This window comes from Embiotoca jacksoni, unplaced genomic scaffold, assembly GCF_022577435.1.
Source record: "Embiotoca jacksoni isolate LCO1_2020_lvr unplaced genomic scaffold, fEmbJac1.0.p SCAF_23, whole genome shotgun sequence".
In the NCBI taxonomy this organism is placed as follows: domain Eukaryota; kingdom Metazoa; phylum Chordata; class Actinopteri; family Embiotocidae; genus Embiotoca; species Embiotoca jacksoni.
The window spans coordinates 6,779,353-6,796,215 of NW_027185374.1; the positions used below are offsets into that span (position 1 = coordinate 6,779,353).

General features: G+C 40.8%; 1 protein-coding gene and 1 pseudogene across 2 annotated transcripts in view; one reads left to right on the top strand and one right to left on the bottom strand.

Annotated features, from left to right (window-relative positions):
* Positions 1-11,180, top strand: part of LOC138203554 (MAM domain-containing glycosylphosphatidylinositol anchor protein 2-like) — a 182,956-nt gene extending 171,776 nt beyond the window's left edge. For both annotated transcript variants that reach the window (XM_069158514.1, XM_069158515.1), the window contains exons 16-19: positions 1,705-1,835; positions 2,397-2,493; positions 4,123-4,207; positions 4,450-11,180. In XM_069158514.1, the coding sequence (XP_069014615.1) occupies positions 1,705-1,835; positions 2,397-2,493; positions 4,123-4,207; positions 4,450-4,492 (356 nt within the window). In that variant the 3' untranslated portion in view covers positions 4,493-11,180. The remainder of the gene's footprint in view (positions 1-1,704; positions 1,836-2,396; positions 2,494-4,122; positions 4,208-4,449) is intronic.
* A 2,071-nt stretch (positions 11,181-13,251) lies between these two features.
* LOC138203763 (uncharacterized) lies at positions 13,252-15,517 on the bottom strand (annotated as a pseudogene).
* Between the last annotated feature and the right edge of the window lie 1,346 nt (positions 15,518-16,863).

Below are 16,863 nucleotides of genomic sequence, written 5' to 3' on the forward strand. Positions count from 1 at the left end.
GAGGGTGAGTCTTCAATTCAGACCTGCTATAGTTTATTCTGTCTCAATAAGGGCCACTATCTCTGTGTTAGTAAGTGTTGAAATGGATCCGTCATGTTGCATTTTAAAATACGAAGTTGGCTCCAGCAGCACACTTAGTAGTTACTCACGTGGAAATCCAGCTGAGATGAAAAAGGAAGCCGGATTGGGTGGAAATAGTTTGAAATTAATGATAAATTAAGAGGAACTGTCCTCCACCGGGAAAGTATTTACATTCATATAAAATTCTCATCACACATTGCCCATTAGTGATAATTAATTTGGATTATCAGGAGCTAGAGAATAATTTATCATCGCTTGCACAACCTCAACTTAATAAATGTATCAATTCATGTGACCTGAGTTTAACCTTTGCTACTGCTCAGCTCTGCTTCTCATTCGCTGAAGAATATATAAATCTGAAATGCAGGAAACGGAGGTGAATATTAAGTCCAATTTCTCTTGTAATTAAACTGGAAATCCCAACAGAGTCCTCCTATGTGAATAGTTATGTGGTATCTGATATATAGGAGACAAATTACTTCTTTGTTGCTGTTATGAAGGATACCTCTTTGGTTAGACCCTGTATGATTTTTGACAAATATCTTTTCACTGCTTTCATCACCAGTCTCCCTGCCACTGAGAACTCGCATATCATCTTTCTACCACCACCATGCTTCAGTGTGGGGATGGTATTAGCAGGTGATGAGCAATGCTCAAAGTTGTTTTCATCAGACCAGACCTTCTAATGCTGCATGGCAAACACCAAGTGGGCTGTCATGTCTTTTACTTAGTGGTCAATGTCTAGCTGCTCTACCATAAAAAGCCTCGTTGATGAAGCACTGCCGACGACTTTTGGAGCTCTGTAAGAGTGTCTGTTGGGTTCTTGGTCACCACCCTGACTAATACCCTTCTCGCTGGTTACTCAAATTAGCCTGAGGGCCAAATATAGGAAGAGTTCTGGTTCCAAATGTCTTCCATTTCACGACTATATGCTGCTGGGAACACAATGCTTCAGAAATGGTTTCATACCCGTGCCCTGATTTTTGCCTCGCCACAGTTTTATTATGAAGGTCTACAGAGTGTTTTTTTTTAACTTCATGGCTTGTTTTTTGTTTCGACATGCAGTATGTGAAATGTTAGACCTGATATACAGAGTTGTGCCTCTAAACTCTGACCAGTCAATTCAGTTTACCCCAGGTGGATTCCACTCAGCTTCTAGACATTTTCCCAGGTCCCCTTCCTTTCCTGCAGTGTCAGATACTGCCCTCATACAGATTTCATGCACTGCTGAATGCTGAGAGGTGGTTATGTTGGACTTGTTACCCTGAGCACTGATGACCTACTTAAATTTGGTAATGTGTCGCGTTCAGGACGTAACAGGGAGGAGAGATGGGAAGTGCTGGACGGACTGACAGAGTTGAAGGAAATTACTGCAATACAGCCTACAGTGCCCTAAAATTATACTATACAATAATTACTATCAAGGAATTCATCTGAGACTGAACACTTTCAACTAAGCTGCAAGGTTTGAGAAAATGTTGCGTCCCAGTACCAGTCTGCAGCCCTGAGGTTGGGAATCACTGAGTTGTATGGAGTTCAGTGAACCAAAATTATTTATATATTTATAGGAATAATGCTGGTGTGGGCCCACCTGGGTGTGTACTGTCTGTCTCCTTCACGCAGGAACACTAAACGCCTTGCTAAAGCAGAAGGGCCAAACGACCTCAGAGGGTCCTGTGTGGTCGCTAAGTGGTAACCAAGGTGACCGCTGGAAGCAGGCCAAAGTAAGCATCCATCCAACAGCGTCCTTCCAGGTGAGACTAAAAAACTTCATCAAATCCAATATGCAGCAGCATTCCCCTTGTTGCCCTCTATTTTCCTCTCTGTCTGTGTTCCTATGGTATTAGTTTCCTTGGGGCTGCATATTGATGTCGCACTTCACAAGCCGTGATATTACGCAGAGAAGTGGACGGCATCCATAGACATTGTTTGGTGCTGAGAAAGCAATATCACTCACGGTTTGCCATCATGAAGCTGAAGCTTTGTGTGGGACGAATATATAAAACTGCACTGTTCTCCATCATTTTTACGGCTTCAGTTGTGGAAAGTAATTATAGTTTCGGCTGCACTTCTGTGGCATTTTATTTTTGTTCCCACTCTCACAGCTAACTGTTCTAACACCATAAGCATTATTAGTTTAGAATTTTGTGACATTAAAAGTCGAAACAAGCACTTGCCACCTGCTGTGCTGTTTTATACACAGCGATTAAGCTAAATTACACTGTGTGCAGACTTAGATTTATCTTACAGCAGTGCAGATTCCCCTGTTTTCGAGGTCTATATGGATGAATAACAACTTCTTTTACTCTCTTTAGGTCGTACTTGAAGGTATCCGGGGACCAGGCATCGAGGGAGACATTGCCATCGATGATATCACGCTGGAGGAAGGGGAGTGTCGAGACCCACCGCCCAGTAAGTTGCATCGCACATCCGCCTCCTCCATCCCCTCTTCTGTGGCTCTTATCGAAGCTCCTGGTTGTCTCTCAACCTCCCCGGACAAGGTTGAGATTTACGAGAGGGGATCTAATCTTGGACAATTGGCAGCATTGAACTAGCTTCTCGCAGAGGGAGGGGGGCCTGGTTGCCATAGCAACGGAGTTGTAATCACATGAGTGATAGCCAAGCTGGCTGAGTGCTGCACTGTAATTGCACTGCAGGAACAAACAGAAGGTAAAAAAAAGACACCGAAAATGGCCTGCAATTGACAAGGTGATATTGGTGGGCAGAGAAACACTGTTCTTTTGATTCGATTTCTGTTATTTATGCTTGGAGGAATATTATATCCAGAAGCTTCCCAGACTTCACTTTAACACACCATAAATGAATCAGGATAATCTGTTTTCATTTTTCATGTGAGTGACGGAAAATAGCCAGACGTCCAAAGGAAAATCCCACCCGGTGATCGTGGTCTGCAAGATGTCTTCTTTTTATTACTGCAAAATTATTTTTACGTTATTTTTCATTTGGATCCATTATGATTCAAAGTGACAACATTAATTCATTTGGAGTCAAAGGAGTGGTCGCCCCAGGTGAGGACAGGGTGATGTTATGAATTATGCAATTCAATCTCACATGATGAATCTTACATGACTTTATGTGATGTAACAGGGAACATTTTTGAAATCTCTCATGAGGACTGATCAGAGGTGACTTCTGACTGATGACGGTTCAGAGTTACTGTTTTAGGATCTGCTCACACAGGTGAGCTGTGCGTTCAGGCAACAGTTTGACATTTTGTGGAATACAATTATTTGTTTTCCTAATTTAAATGAGAAAATCAATTCCAATTAGTTTTATATTTGACTGAATCTAACAGCTTTACCCACCAGTTGGCCAACCTATTATCATCCCAAGACGCCAAATACTGCTGTTCTGTCACAATCAGATAGCGTCTCGTACATATGCACACAGGGCCTTCGATTTAGGCACCAAAAATCATGTGGTTATGGTCAGGAAAAGATCATGATTTTGGCTTGTAACAGGTCATTTTAATGTTACATACATCACATAAGTTTTCTAACATATGTTACTCAAGTTAAATATGTTACTTTACGTTACATTACATTGTGCATTAAGCTCAGTTCAGCAGAACTTGTCAAAGACTTGGCAATGGTACATATTTCAAGTGATTTTCAGCTAACTCACACACAGGCACACAGTAAAAATATGGGAGCACTGGAGAGGTATGTTGTCAGTGATATATGGGGAGGAATTTCACGAGGATCTATCTATCTATCTATCTATCTATCTATCTATCTATCTAACATACTATTGAACTAAAGATATTCTTAATCAGCACTAAGTGTAGCAGATGTATGCTATAAAGCACTGGCTATAGTTTCATATTTAATAAACAGTTAAGAAACTGAATTGAGAGGACTTGAATAAAAATCTTTCATAAAATTTCATGGTATTTCCTCCAACAACTTCCATCACATCTGTTCTGTTTTTGTGTGGAAACACGTTTTTTTGTGTGTTTTTTTGGGAGTATATAAAGCCAATGGTTACTATTGTTATTTTTGTATGTGTTTTCCTATTTAGATCTCAGCTCCAAGGCTCTGTCCATATCCTCCCATATATGGCTGCTATGTGTCACCTTGGTGCTGACCCTCCTGGAAGGTCAGAGGTGACCCTTTTCTCTGTCATCTCAGAGGCGAATATTCAGACCCACCGTCTGTGAGCTATACCCTCGGCATCCATTCACCAAAGATTCATGCATCCTGAAAGCAGCAGGATCCCCTGATGGAGCACAGACCACAGAGGGACCGCAGTTAATGAAAGAGAGAGAAAAAAAAACATAAAGTAATAAAGAAGATGCGCAATTTTTTTTAAAGAGACCTCTTTTACAGAAAACTCTCCTCGTTGCAGGACTCGGGACGTCTTTACGAGCACAAAGACAGGTGGGCGATGAATGAGCCTGGACTTTGGTGGAAGAGTTCACAAGCGCCGAGGGAGGACACTTTGTAAAGCACAAGAACAATTTTATGAAGCTGTGGAAATAATCTTTGGAAGGCGGCGGAATAAAGACACTGCTGACATTTTGAATATGAAGTAACATTTCCCTGCTTACGAATACATGGAATCAGACCTTTCTCTGTGTATCTTTATCTTCATTTTCTTGCACCAGATGCCAATCACCGACACTTGTTTTTCACTCTAGCCCAGCCTCACTTCACACCTTGGCATTTTCTTTACCTGCTTGGTGCTGTACTGTAGAAAAACAAGGACTCTGGCAACATTTAGTTCTGTCTGCTTACTCCCCCTGTAGCTGTATCTTTTTAACACTGTGCTCACGAGTCCACGTGGCCAACTGACAGTACGGTGGCAGAACAATAATCACAGAGGAATCAGCAGAGGTGTAGGCAGCTGGACCGGAGGGCAGAAAGACGTTTCAAGCTTAGGAACTGAAATAAGGAGGAGAGGGAGCAGAGAGGAGGCGTGTTAAAGGGAGGAAGAGTGGAGGGAGAGGAAGAACAGGCAGAGAGGAAGAGAAAGGTCCGATTAGAGAGGCCTGACTCCAATATTCAGTCAGCGGTCTGCCTGTGGAACAGAAGCCACTTTACTTTCTGCCATGAAACAAAGTGCCTTCAGATTACAAACCGAATCGTGAGCCTGGGTGTTAATCAACATCGAACAAATCTTTGTTCATGTTTCCTCTGATGGGCTATTTTCTACATGTTTCTTTTGCCCCACAAGTGCTGACAGGAGGGCACGCGTGTTCAGAGGGAGTATGGGGTTGCGCTACACGCCCGGGTTTTACTCCTGATGGGACAGTTGCCTGTGTGTGCAAGTGTGTGTGTACGAGTGTGTGTGCGAGTATGTGTGCGAGTATGTGTGCATGCGCCTAAGCCTACGCATAGTTCAACGTGAGGGCAGCCAACTATAGGTAGTGCTGGCAGACCCTGAGCATAGGTTTGTTAACAATTTGGATAAAAACAGCGGCAACAGTGCAAGTGAGGCTCTGGACCTTGGGTTTCCTTTTTTGTTTTTTGTTTTTTATTTAGCAGAAAGACGGTTTAAGATCATACAGGAGGATAAAGACACTTCGCCGAATGAATACTCCACTCTCTCTTCCCGTAAATTCTCCTTCCTTGCGGGCGAGCATTTTTTTAAACAAAAGAAAAGAACAACTGCTGAATAAAACATTGTACAGGGAGGAGAGTAGGAACTTTGGGACTGCAGGCTCTTCATTAGGGTGACACGCCCTCGCCCCTATCCTCCACCATTTATATGGAACAATATGAGAATAAAAGATAATAATGACCATAATAATAGTCATGATATTTTATTACTCTAGCGAGAATGTTTCTCTGCTTTTACACCAACTGTGAAGATTGACTGTGGAAGATCTACCTGAGACCATAACCTTAACCAGCGGGGTTTTTAAAATATGTATTGTAAAAAAGAGAAAATAAGAAAATGAAAAATTCCGTTCATTGTTGGTTATGACAAATGTTTTGAGGACTTGTGTCTTGTTTCTTATTTTTCTGTTGAAGATGACTTAACTATCTTTTTCTTCTTGTTGTCTCCCTTTGCATTGCTGAAATATCAAAGCTGATGGAAGCATAAGAAGTTAAACCAATTTGGTAAATGTATAACTTGTAAATGTTAAAGAAGCTCTATTCAAAGGTTTATGATAAATGTTTTATGTTGGAGTACAGGAAGCACAACATACAGTTTAAGGTCTCAACATATAGAATCCATTTTATATTTCTCTGCACATACGTGACCTACTCCCACAAATTCAGGCTTTTTCAACACTCTGAAATGAGTCCGTATTTAACGGCAAATTGACCGTTTTCTACTTGTTATATTCATATTTATAGTGCAACCACAACACTAAAGAACACAAAGGGAACCCAGTCAAGAGTATAAATTTAATCTCCATGAATGCAGCCTGGGTGGAGGTTCAGTTTGGTGTTGTGGTTCAGCATATGTAGCCTCTTCAGTGGAAGCCTGGGTTAGTCCGAGTGGTACATGTGTGCGCATCAAGCTGTGTACAATAGATGTGATGAGAAACTGATACATGTAAAGAAGATTAATATGCCAAGCAAAACAGAGCAGAATGATGAGCATTTCAGGGCATCCTTACAATATTGTTATGGTCTGTATGATGTTATTACAGAGATGTAGTCATCACAGATATTATCTGCTATCCATTTGTTTTTGAGAGGGGTTTTTTTTCTTTATAATTTCAGACATTTTCATTTCAAATTTAAGATCACACTGAATGTAAATGGAGTTCCTGAGAGTTCTTTAATCTTAAAGTCTTACTAGATGTAATGTTTTACTAAAACATATGGGTTGTTTTTTTTGTGTGCTTTTGATGATGAGAACTTTCAAAATTGTAGAGGTTGTTTTGGACACATCAAGAACATGAAGTATGTCTGACTTAGACACAGACTTTGACACAATTTCCCCCAAAAAATATAAGCGAAGATAAATTAATCAGTAGCTAGTTGCTATGTCCTCCTGTGGTATAGTAAATCATGATAAGTGCCAAAGTGCCCCGTACAGTCATCACTGTTAGTAAGTATGGATATGAGTTTCTGAAGACATTTTGGTAACTGTTCCTTTTATGATCCCAAGCACCTGGTTTCAAACTACACCATTAAGTGCAGGAATGACGAGTAAATACAGCCGGGGTTAAAGAAAAGATCACATTTGGTATCTCTGTTAAAGGTTTTAAGGAATAATTTGACCTCATGTTTTTAATGTAAACATGAAGCTACAGCTCGGAGCCAGTTAGCTTAGCTTAGCATGAAACTGCCAGGTTGGCTCTTTCCAAGAGTAAGGAAGTAAATCTGCCCACCAGGTTCTCTAAAGCGCACTGAATATTATGTTAGGCTATATATTGCTTTTTTTTAAGTGTTAAAACAATGAGCTGCAGTTTTTTGGGGGGTCGCAAGCAGCCAGCAAAAACAGGAAGTCACTGCTTCCGGCCAAGAAATGGTTCAGCACATAACCTTATAAAGCCTTTGTTTTTAGACTTTAAACGAAGCTAACAAGCTGGTGAAAGGTTCATATTAGATAAACAGATCCAAAACTAGTATAATCCTTTTTTGATCTAACTCTGGACAAGAAAGCAAATAGGAGTTTTTCCCCTCAAATTAGTGCTTTAAAATAACACCGAGTTCAAAAGTGTGCGTTACTCCTTTACGCACATTGTGAACATTGGACTTACATCGTTAGTCCCTCAACCACTATGGCAGACCTCATTTTTATCCTAGTTTTGAGGTTTATATTATTGAATGCTGGGTACGTTCATGAAAACTTTCATCTGGGTTGACAAAATATCTAATTTTCACAGAATCGTAGCTGAAATTGCGCCACAAAAGGGATTCATTGTTTTTTTACCACGATGTTGCAGCTCTCAGCAGGTCCTTGATTTCCATATCTGTGCAATTCGCACATTCAACTTCAGCCTCTGCCCTTTGTGTTTGTGAGGGATGTGAGCCTGAGCAGCTTACACACTCAGTTCTGCTCTATTTCTTGATAAAAGTCCTCTAAGCTACTTCAAAGTACAATTGGGAAGGATTAACCGTTTTTGAATATGTAAACATTGCTGTGTGACACTTCTCTTTCTTACAGTGTTTACTTACTTTATTTTTGATGACGAGAGGCTTCTTGTGTAGTTGTGGAAGGTGTGAAGTGTTCATAAACACTTGAAAATGGGAAATGAGTTTGAGTCATTTCTAGATTAGTTTGGGTGCTGGAGTTTAATGTAACCAAATATGCCAAGCATTTTGTTTTTCCATCACTGTGCCTGTTCGGTGTCCAAGACATTCGGTGTCTGGTATTTTTTTCCACCACTACACAGTTATGGTGACAGTGCCAAAAAAAAAAATTAATTACAAAGATGAAAATGACACCAACTGTTTTTTTTTTTAATGATACACTTTTCCAGCAAACCTAATTAGTTTTGCTTTTTTGATAACATTAAACTCGAATTATTAGATTTAATCTTCAATAATTTTAATGCACAGTGCTGTACACTGTATATACTGTAGGTACTGCAGTCTGATACATCAATCCAGTAATAAAAAACTCATTCTTAAATAGAGCCCAGCAGAGCATTGAATCCCGCTTGCATTGGCTGAGTGGCATCGGCTGTTTCCTTATGCTTTATTATCACAGGCCTAATCAACAGCTGTGTGGCTGTCAACTGACTTGTCATGTCCAATCATCTTTATGCAGGTGAAGAGATCAGCCATTATGACCAGAGACTTTTCACCTTAGACCTTTCACTATCATTCTACAGACATGTTCTGTGCTGCAGCAGCTCTTAACCTCCTTATATGCCATATTTCTGGTATTGCTAATCTAAAAACTTCAAACGTTCATGTCTAAATATTATTCGTAAGTTCTCTAACTGAAGAGACATTTTGGTAATTCCTTGATTTTAAGTATCTGATTGAAACACATTTGGTTTAAACTATGGTCTTTTTTTTTTTTAAAGCTGCAGTTTGTGATTATGTTTTTTCCCTTCTATAAAATGGATGTAAATGAGGCGGACAAAATTTTGGGAGCACTTTACAGTATAATGCGAGCAAATAAAACCACTAGCAAGTACAGCTTCTAAATATACCATAGAATTCAGTTAACAGGAAAAAACTACTAAAGTACTAAAATGTGTAGGCAAGACATACCAATCATTTGAAAAAGGTGTTTGGGGCAGTTGTATTTTATTACATTGCACTGGTCACAGCATACACTAAAAATTGCCTTTTTCCACTGTAGCAGAAAACAAGTGGCACAAGTCGATCTTTATTGCATAGGAAAGGGGAGAAAAAAACGTTTGGTTAGTGGGAGGAGGGCAGCAGGCTGCAGCACATCATACAGGGATAGAAATAGTGTTTATCTTTTCGGCTGCAGTTTTACCTTCCTTCTAAAATAAAACGTTTGATTTGCTACCTTTGTAACATAAATGGTACATATTGACCTCTTCTCAGATATAGGAGGGCCCCAGAGTGCAGAGGAAACAAACACCTTTGTTTTCAAAGCTCTTCCAAAATTAGTTTTTTTACAACAAAAAAAAAATCCATTATTTATTTTGTGCATTGATGAATACATGAATGAATAATGCAGTTGTGCATGAATGTACCCAGTGCTCGTATGAATACCATTAAAACTAAGGTACTGTAGCATTTTGAAGATGTCAGAGTTGGTACAGGACACAGATTGAACATAATTTCTGCAACATGCAGTATGTTGAAACAATTTCCTAGGTCTTGGGTAAATTTGATTAAACTTATCCATGTGAGTAGAACCATGACTAGTTGTTATGTGACAAAATATAATTTATAACAAAGTATTGCCTTAATTCCCAGGAAGTGCACCCCTTGTAATATTATAACCTACACGTGGAAAAAAAATCTTGCTTCAAGAGTGATGCTTCTAAACTCAGTTTCCAGCTGTGATTTAGTCAGATGGGAATTTTTGTTTTTATTATTTCCTTATATTTAACTGCTTAATACCTGGTGCTCCAAGGGTCTCTAAAAGGAACAGTCCCAACATTTATTTCTGAGTGGAAATGTTCTCATTGTCTGTTCAACCTATGAAGGGCTTTGTCACATTGTGCCATTCATCGCACTATTCTAGCTTTCCAAAAAGAAAGAAACCCTGAAGTTCCACTGGTGTGATACAATTGCAGCTCGTTGCCCTGATTATCGCCACACACCACCGCCCTGCTTCCTTGGTATTGATTCAGCAAAGAGAAATTGGTGCCAAAGGGGAGGGTGGGGATCATTGTGGTAAGGCACGACCAGCACCGGCTAAATTGGCCATCACAGTGAATTCAGACAAGTATTCATTTGAAGACTCAAACAGGAACAAAATGTCTGTCATATTAAACTTGAAACATTATTAGTGCACTGAGTTTCTTTCAGGAGTAAAATTGCACACCTTTAATGTGGTGAGTTTCTTTCACTTTCACAAAGCAGCTCTGGAGCAACGGGTGACTTTTTTTTGACAGGAGGCTGACTGCAGTCTCACTAAATGACTGGAAAAGGTAGACACATTTCAAAGATCTCATTTTACACTGTCAGGAAAGAAGCAGTGTGTCGCTATTTGATGGCATGGCTGCTCAGTGTGAAACTTTACCGGGGGGGGGAGTCCCACCTCCTGGTACCAATTCTCTCTGGTGTTAGAGCGAATCTCGCTGCCTCTCCACATCTTTCCTCCTCTGTCTGTCCTGTCTTTCTCTTTCGCCTGCTCTGATCAGGAACCACAGGCCAGGCAGGAGCAACATGCTCGCTCGCACAGACTCCCGTCAGTGACCATCATGGCAGCCGACTGGGTGCAAGGTGACAAAATGAAGAAGTCACCCAGCACGCCTCTCGCTCTTGAAAAGTCCCCTGGAAATAATGAAATTTGATGCTGTAATATCGAGGTTGTTGAGAAAGCTGTGTTTCAGTGATGTTATTTATCTTGTTCTGTGCCGACACCCTGTAATAATGACCTGTCACTCTTCTCTGTTTTGTGCTCTATATTTATATATGATCAGGCTTCTTTTTCACTGTATTTCTTTGGATTTATCACCCATTTTTTTTTGTGCCATACCTGCAACTAATGAAAAAATAAAGAAAAGGAATATTTTATGTGCTGTTTCAAATACATTTGACATTGTACAGTATGACTAAAACAAATTGGGACAGAGCAGAATATAATGTCTCACATTATATGCTTTGTACTTAAACACAAATCCTCTTGTTTCTGTGGCTTGCCTGTACTTGACACCTCTGTCCCTATAGTTTTTCAAAGAGAAAGCCAAGTTATTCCCAGAGTAACCACCTGTCTCCAACTCAAAGGGCTGGAAACAAAAGCTTTTGTGTTGTGCAAATTGTTCCTTAGTTTGTGGTTCCTCCGAGGAACTAGCATGGTTTTTTTTCCTCTCATAGTTGAGAGCATGCTTGATTGTTGCTAGAAAAGGACATTTGAGGGAAAGACAGAGGAATAACAATGGTGTGTGGAGGGACTTGAAAGTCATCCAAAGGTTAGTCAGCAGCAACTTGAGCAGAGGCTACTGTACACTGACTGAAATGACTGTCCTTCTTTTCTCCTGACCAGTTCGCCTCTTTGATATGATAAACATGCAAGAAAAATGACAAACAATTTTTTTTATAAACACAAGGTCATAAGAACGGTATGTTGTGGGTTCATATAGATAATAACGAATGCAATATAAAATTTCCCTGTTGGTTTTTTGACCACTATATTAACATTATGGAGCGAGTGATGTAATACACATTCCAACCAATAGTTTTGCATTTTATCCATTGATCAACAGTTGGCAGTAGTGTGTCAAAGCGACACCAAAGGCAGTGAAAATGAAGACTATAAGATAGCAAACCTTTGAAAAAAAGCAGGTTTTATAAATGTCATGAAAAAGGAAATACGTGTTGGACCCATAGATTGTTTATTAAGATAGACAATGTGACGGTTCCCCAAAAGCTAAAACATCTCTATCGCCCTCTGGTGGCTGGTTGCAGTGTAGATCATAAACCCCGCCCCCCTTAGTGTTAGCAAATTGGACGTGGCCAAACTATAAACTCAAAGTACCCTTCAAATTTGTCCAAAAGATTCCTATCACATTGAAGTTTGTTCAAGTGTTAATTTTTCTAATGTTGGGTTTAATGTTATTTGATGCAATAAAAAGAGGGTGACATCGTAGTTGGCAGCATGATTGAGTCAGATGGGTATATGGGTTGATAACATAATGCCACCCCTATCATCATTAGTGCTCAGCTAGTGTGATCATAAGCAACTGGGAAAATACACCTGAATACCTGTCTAAACAAGAATATCCCTCGAGGAGCAGGTTTGATGTCACTTGACATGGCAGCGTTTTTGGTAAGTGAAAGGTAAGAAATGTAATTGCATTGCATATAAACAAAGTAAAAAAAAAAAAAAAATTTAAAGTGAAATAGCCACACTTGGTGTGCCCAAGCCTACAGCAGTACATCAAAGCATGTAGAAGTGTTGTGTACAGAAAACATTGACCCTCTGAGTTCCATCTGCTCCATATGTTGGTATATATGCACGATGATGAGGCCCCTTTTCTCTCTCTTACAACAGAAATAGAGGAGATTTCCTGAGGGCTGCCAAGTTGCCTGTTTGTTGTCCTCATGTGAAGACTCTCAACTTCGAAGAGGGACATCCCCAAATGGGAACTTTTCCAATTACTGTCGGCCTGAACGCACAAAGACTCCGGTTCCAAATTACGTTACCAGCATTAGATGGCAGCGATATTTTGGCTTCACTTTCGTTGAGTGGGAGGAAGTGGAGATACTTCATCCCGCTTTCTATCTATGGTTAGACCTTAAGGATACACACAATTTTGGTAAGTAACTCTGAATATAAGAAAAGTATTTATTTAAAGGAGTAAGGTAACATTTTAGGGTTATCTGTTTTCATGGCAAGAGTGAGAACACCCATCATAATTTAATATTTACCATACAGACCTACGTGTGATATCAAGCACCTGACATTACATTACATTACATTTCATTTAGCTGACGCTTTTATCCAAAGCGACTTACAATAAGTGCATTTCGACCATGAGGGTACAAACCCAGGACAACAAGAATCAAGAAAATACAATTTCTTCAAGAAAGCCAAACTACAAAGTTCTATCAGCAAGTGCCATGTTAAGCGCTACTAAAGTGCTACCTATTCAAGGTAAAGTCGGAAGAGGTGTGTTTTTAGTTTGCGGTGGAAGATGTACAGAGTTTCCGCTGTCCTGATGTCGGTGGGGAGCTTATTCCACCATTTAGGAGCCAGGACAGCAAACAGTCATGATTTTGTAGAGTGTTTAGCTCGCAGCGAGGGAGCGACGAGCCGATTGGTAGATGCAGAGCGGAGTGAACGGGCTGGGATGTAGGGTTGGACCATGTCCTGGATGTAGACTGGACCCGATCTGTTCGCAGCACGGTACGCAAGTACCAATGTCTTGAAACGGATGCGGGCAGCTACTGGTAACCAGTGAAGGGAGCGGAGGAGCGGAGTAGTGTGAGTGAATTTCGGGAGGTTAAAGACCAGTCGAGCTGCTGCATTCTGGATGAGCTGCAGAGGACGGATGGCGCTAATAGGTAGACCTGCCAGGAGGGAGTTACAGTAGTCCAGACGTGAGATGACCAGAACCTGGACCAGAACCTGGATCAGAACCTGGACCAGAACCTGCGCCGCCTTCTGAGTGAGAAGAGGACGTATTCTCCTGATGTTGTGCAGCATGTATCTACAGGAACATGTTGGCAGTAAGGGAGAGTTGACTGTCGAGGATCACGCCGAGGTTCGTAGCGGTGAGGGTCGGGGATAACACGGAGTTGTTGAAGGTAATAGTCAGGTCGAGGGTGGGAGAGTCTTTCCCTGGAAAGAAGAGCAGTTCGATCTTGTCGAGGTTAATTTTCAGGTGGTGTGCGGACATCCACTGAGAGATGTCAGGCAGACAGGCAGAGATTCGTGCTGTTACCTGTGTTTCAGTTTGGGGAAAAGAGAGGATTAGTTGGGTGTCATCAGCATAGCTGTGGCAGGAAAAGTCATGCGAGTGAATGACCGAGCCGAGAGAGTTGGTGTACAGAGAGAAGAGGAGGGGGCCCACTCTCAGCAACGCAGCAAATTAGGGTATTTTTCTTGAAATAGCAAAATGCAAGAATCTCTAAGCGGACACCAGTCTGGCTCTTTCCAAAAGTCCAAAATATCCCTGTCAGCACCTCTCCACAAACCTCACAAACCTCACTACACACTTTATCTCATATGTTCACACACAGAAATGTAAAAACAACAACTTCAGCTGTGCTATCTTTTAATGCAGTAGCACAAGACTATAGTTTCTTATATAACTTAAGAAGAGAGAAAATAAACACATAACTGAACTGCATAAATATTGTACTCAAAGAGCAAGCTTGAATTTTCTGTTTATACAATACTGATAAATACAGAAATGCCTGTCAGAATGATCTGTTTACACTGTTTTGGCTTTTTCCACACAACGAGGCCTTACTCTCTGGGCAGTCTCCTCTATACAGCATATATACAGTCAGTTTTCCCAAGGGCCAAGCCGAGTCCATACACCCTAAAGGCATGTTGTCTTTTTTTTTTTTTTCGGGAGTGGAGGAATCTGCCAGTTGTGTTGTTTGTCAGCCTCCTGCCTTGGGGGAACAACAGGAGAGTGTTTTATTGTTTTATAAGATGCAGATTTTGTCATCAGTCTTCCTTTAGCCTTCGGGCTGTCCCAAGGCTGCCCACCAATTTGGAGAATGTGTGTGTTTGTGTATAGGATTTGTGGGAGGATGTATGTCACATGACTTGTCCAAACAATATTTGTGTCTTTTCCCCCATGGTGCTCTTGTGAGAATTTGTAGCTCTACAATGAGAAATGATGTCACATTCTGCAGCTCTCACCTTTAATTTCAGGTTGGTTTTGCTCTGTATGGTAACATAAGAAATGATGTAAGCTGTTATCACAGCAATGATCTCTTTCGCTGTATGCAGATTTATAATAGAAAAAAAAAACAATATAAACACCTTATTAGTTTGTTCCATTACACAGACAATTACTGTGAGGCTGTTTGGTAAGTGGAGCATATTTCCTCCAAAGGTTGTTGGGTACACAATCCAAACATTGTTCCTGCAAACAAGGTGCTAAAAGTAATTTTACGGTGTTTTAAAGGCACTCTAAAGTTTGCTCGTGGCCTTTATGATCTCGTTTCTATCCTGCGTACCCTCTGTGAAGCGTGACAAACCTCCTTTTTGTCCGGATAATAAGTTACTCCCATAAAAAATTCAGATTGTTTCTGCTGCTGATAACCCCTGGTAGCATTTGGCCTTTAAAATCCCAAGCACTTTCAATTACCCTGCCGCATGTCCCATTCGTCCACTGCGTTATCGGCTCCCTCTTCTGTTTCAGCCAACCGGAGGTTGCCCTGTAGATCCGCATTAGAATGCGCACCTGGTATCTCGGCCACTGAACAATGCCATTTTACATTACATTCTATTCCCTTTTCTCCTCGCCATACACCGCAAAATCACTTTGTTTACAGGGCCACCACTGCTTCCTGGACGGACGGGAAAATGTCATGGAATGCTAATAGTCTGCTAATTCTCCTCTGTCAGGGCTCCCCATGTCAGTCAAACAATATCTATTCAGTTCTGCCAGCGTTGTCAAAGTCATTCAGGCAAACGTGAGATGGCCACGTCTGTAGCCGGCACAGTGTTGACACATCAATGAAAAACACTGCTCATTTATTAACTATCAACATGTGCTGTGCCTAAACTAATTTGTGCTCAGCTGAGATGATTAGAGCTGATTCAAAAATAAAACACATCAATAATAACAGGCTTAAAACGGGCACACCACTGGGATTTGATTTCATTTATTTGCTGGGACACTTCTTTTTTTTTTTTTTTCATCTTTCGTCAACATTAAAGCACAAATTACTGATTTAAAAATAATTCAAATTGTATTTAAATAGCTCCAAATCACAACACAAGTCATTTCAAGGAACTTAATGTAGGTCTTTACCACAGAACCTTAGAACAATATAAAGAGAAATCCAACGGGTGATAGCTGGAAGGGAAAACTCCCATGTAACAGGAAGAAAAAAAACTCCTGTTTAACACAAAGAAAAACTAAATGCATCCAGAGCTGAAACAGCGCAAATGCTCCATTAGGGCATTACTTTGTTGTTTTCATAATCACCTGCATCTCAACACAAAGCTATCATAGTCTACAGTAACTCAGCAATTAGCGATTCTTCCATGATGAGCAGTAATTTGCCTCTCCACTTTCATATGAGCACCTCTCACTCAGCTCATGGTTCTGAGACATCTCCTTGTCCTCTCATGGATGTTGCATGAATTAATCCCTCTCATGTGCTGCCATCTGAGCCATGCTGATGCAAAACTTCAGGCTGAATAATTTATCTGTCTGCCCTTCGGAAGCCAGCACTCGCACCGGGTGCCACCGCGCATAACTAGGAGTTCTCATCACAGACCTGAGCCCGCTGGCATCCACTCAGACATCTGTGTTGTGTGATAAGAGCGCACGTCATGGGAGGAAGACATCAGATCTTGTTTGAATTGTGGCCACTAGATAGAGAATACAAAGGGGAACCAAACACTGCCTAGACAGCACAGTGGTCACCTCTTCCACATGTGCTGGGCTGTTGCTGTACTTTTGCTTCGTCTTCAGGGGGATTACTTCTGCTGTGCCGCAGTACTGACTTCTGCATTGGTAATGCAGGCTAGATTCAGAGCTCTTTCTCAAAGCACGTTGCTTCATTG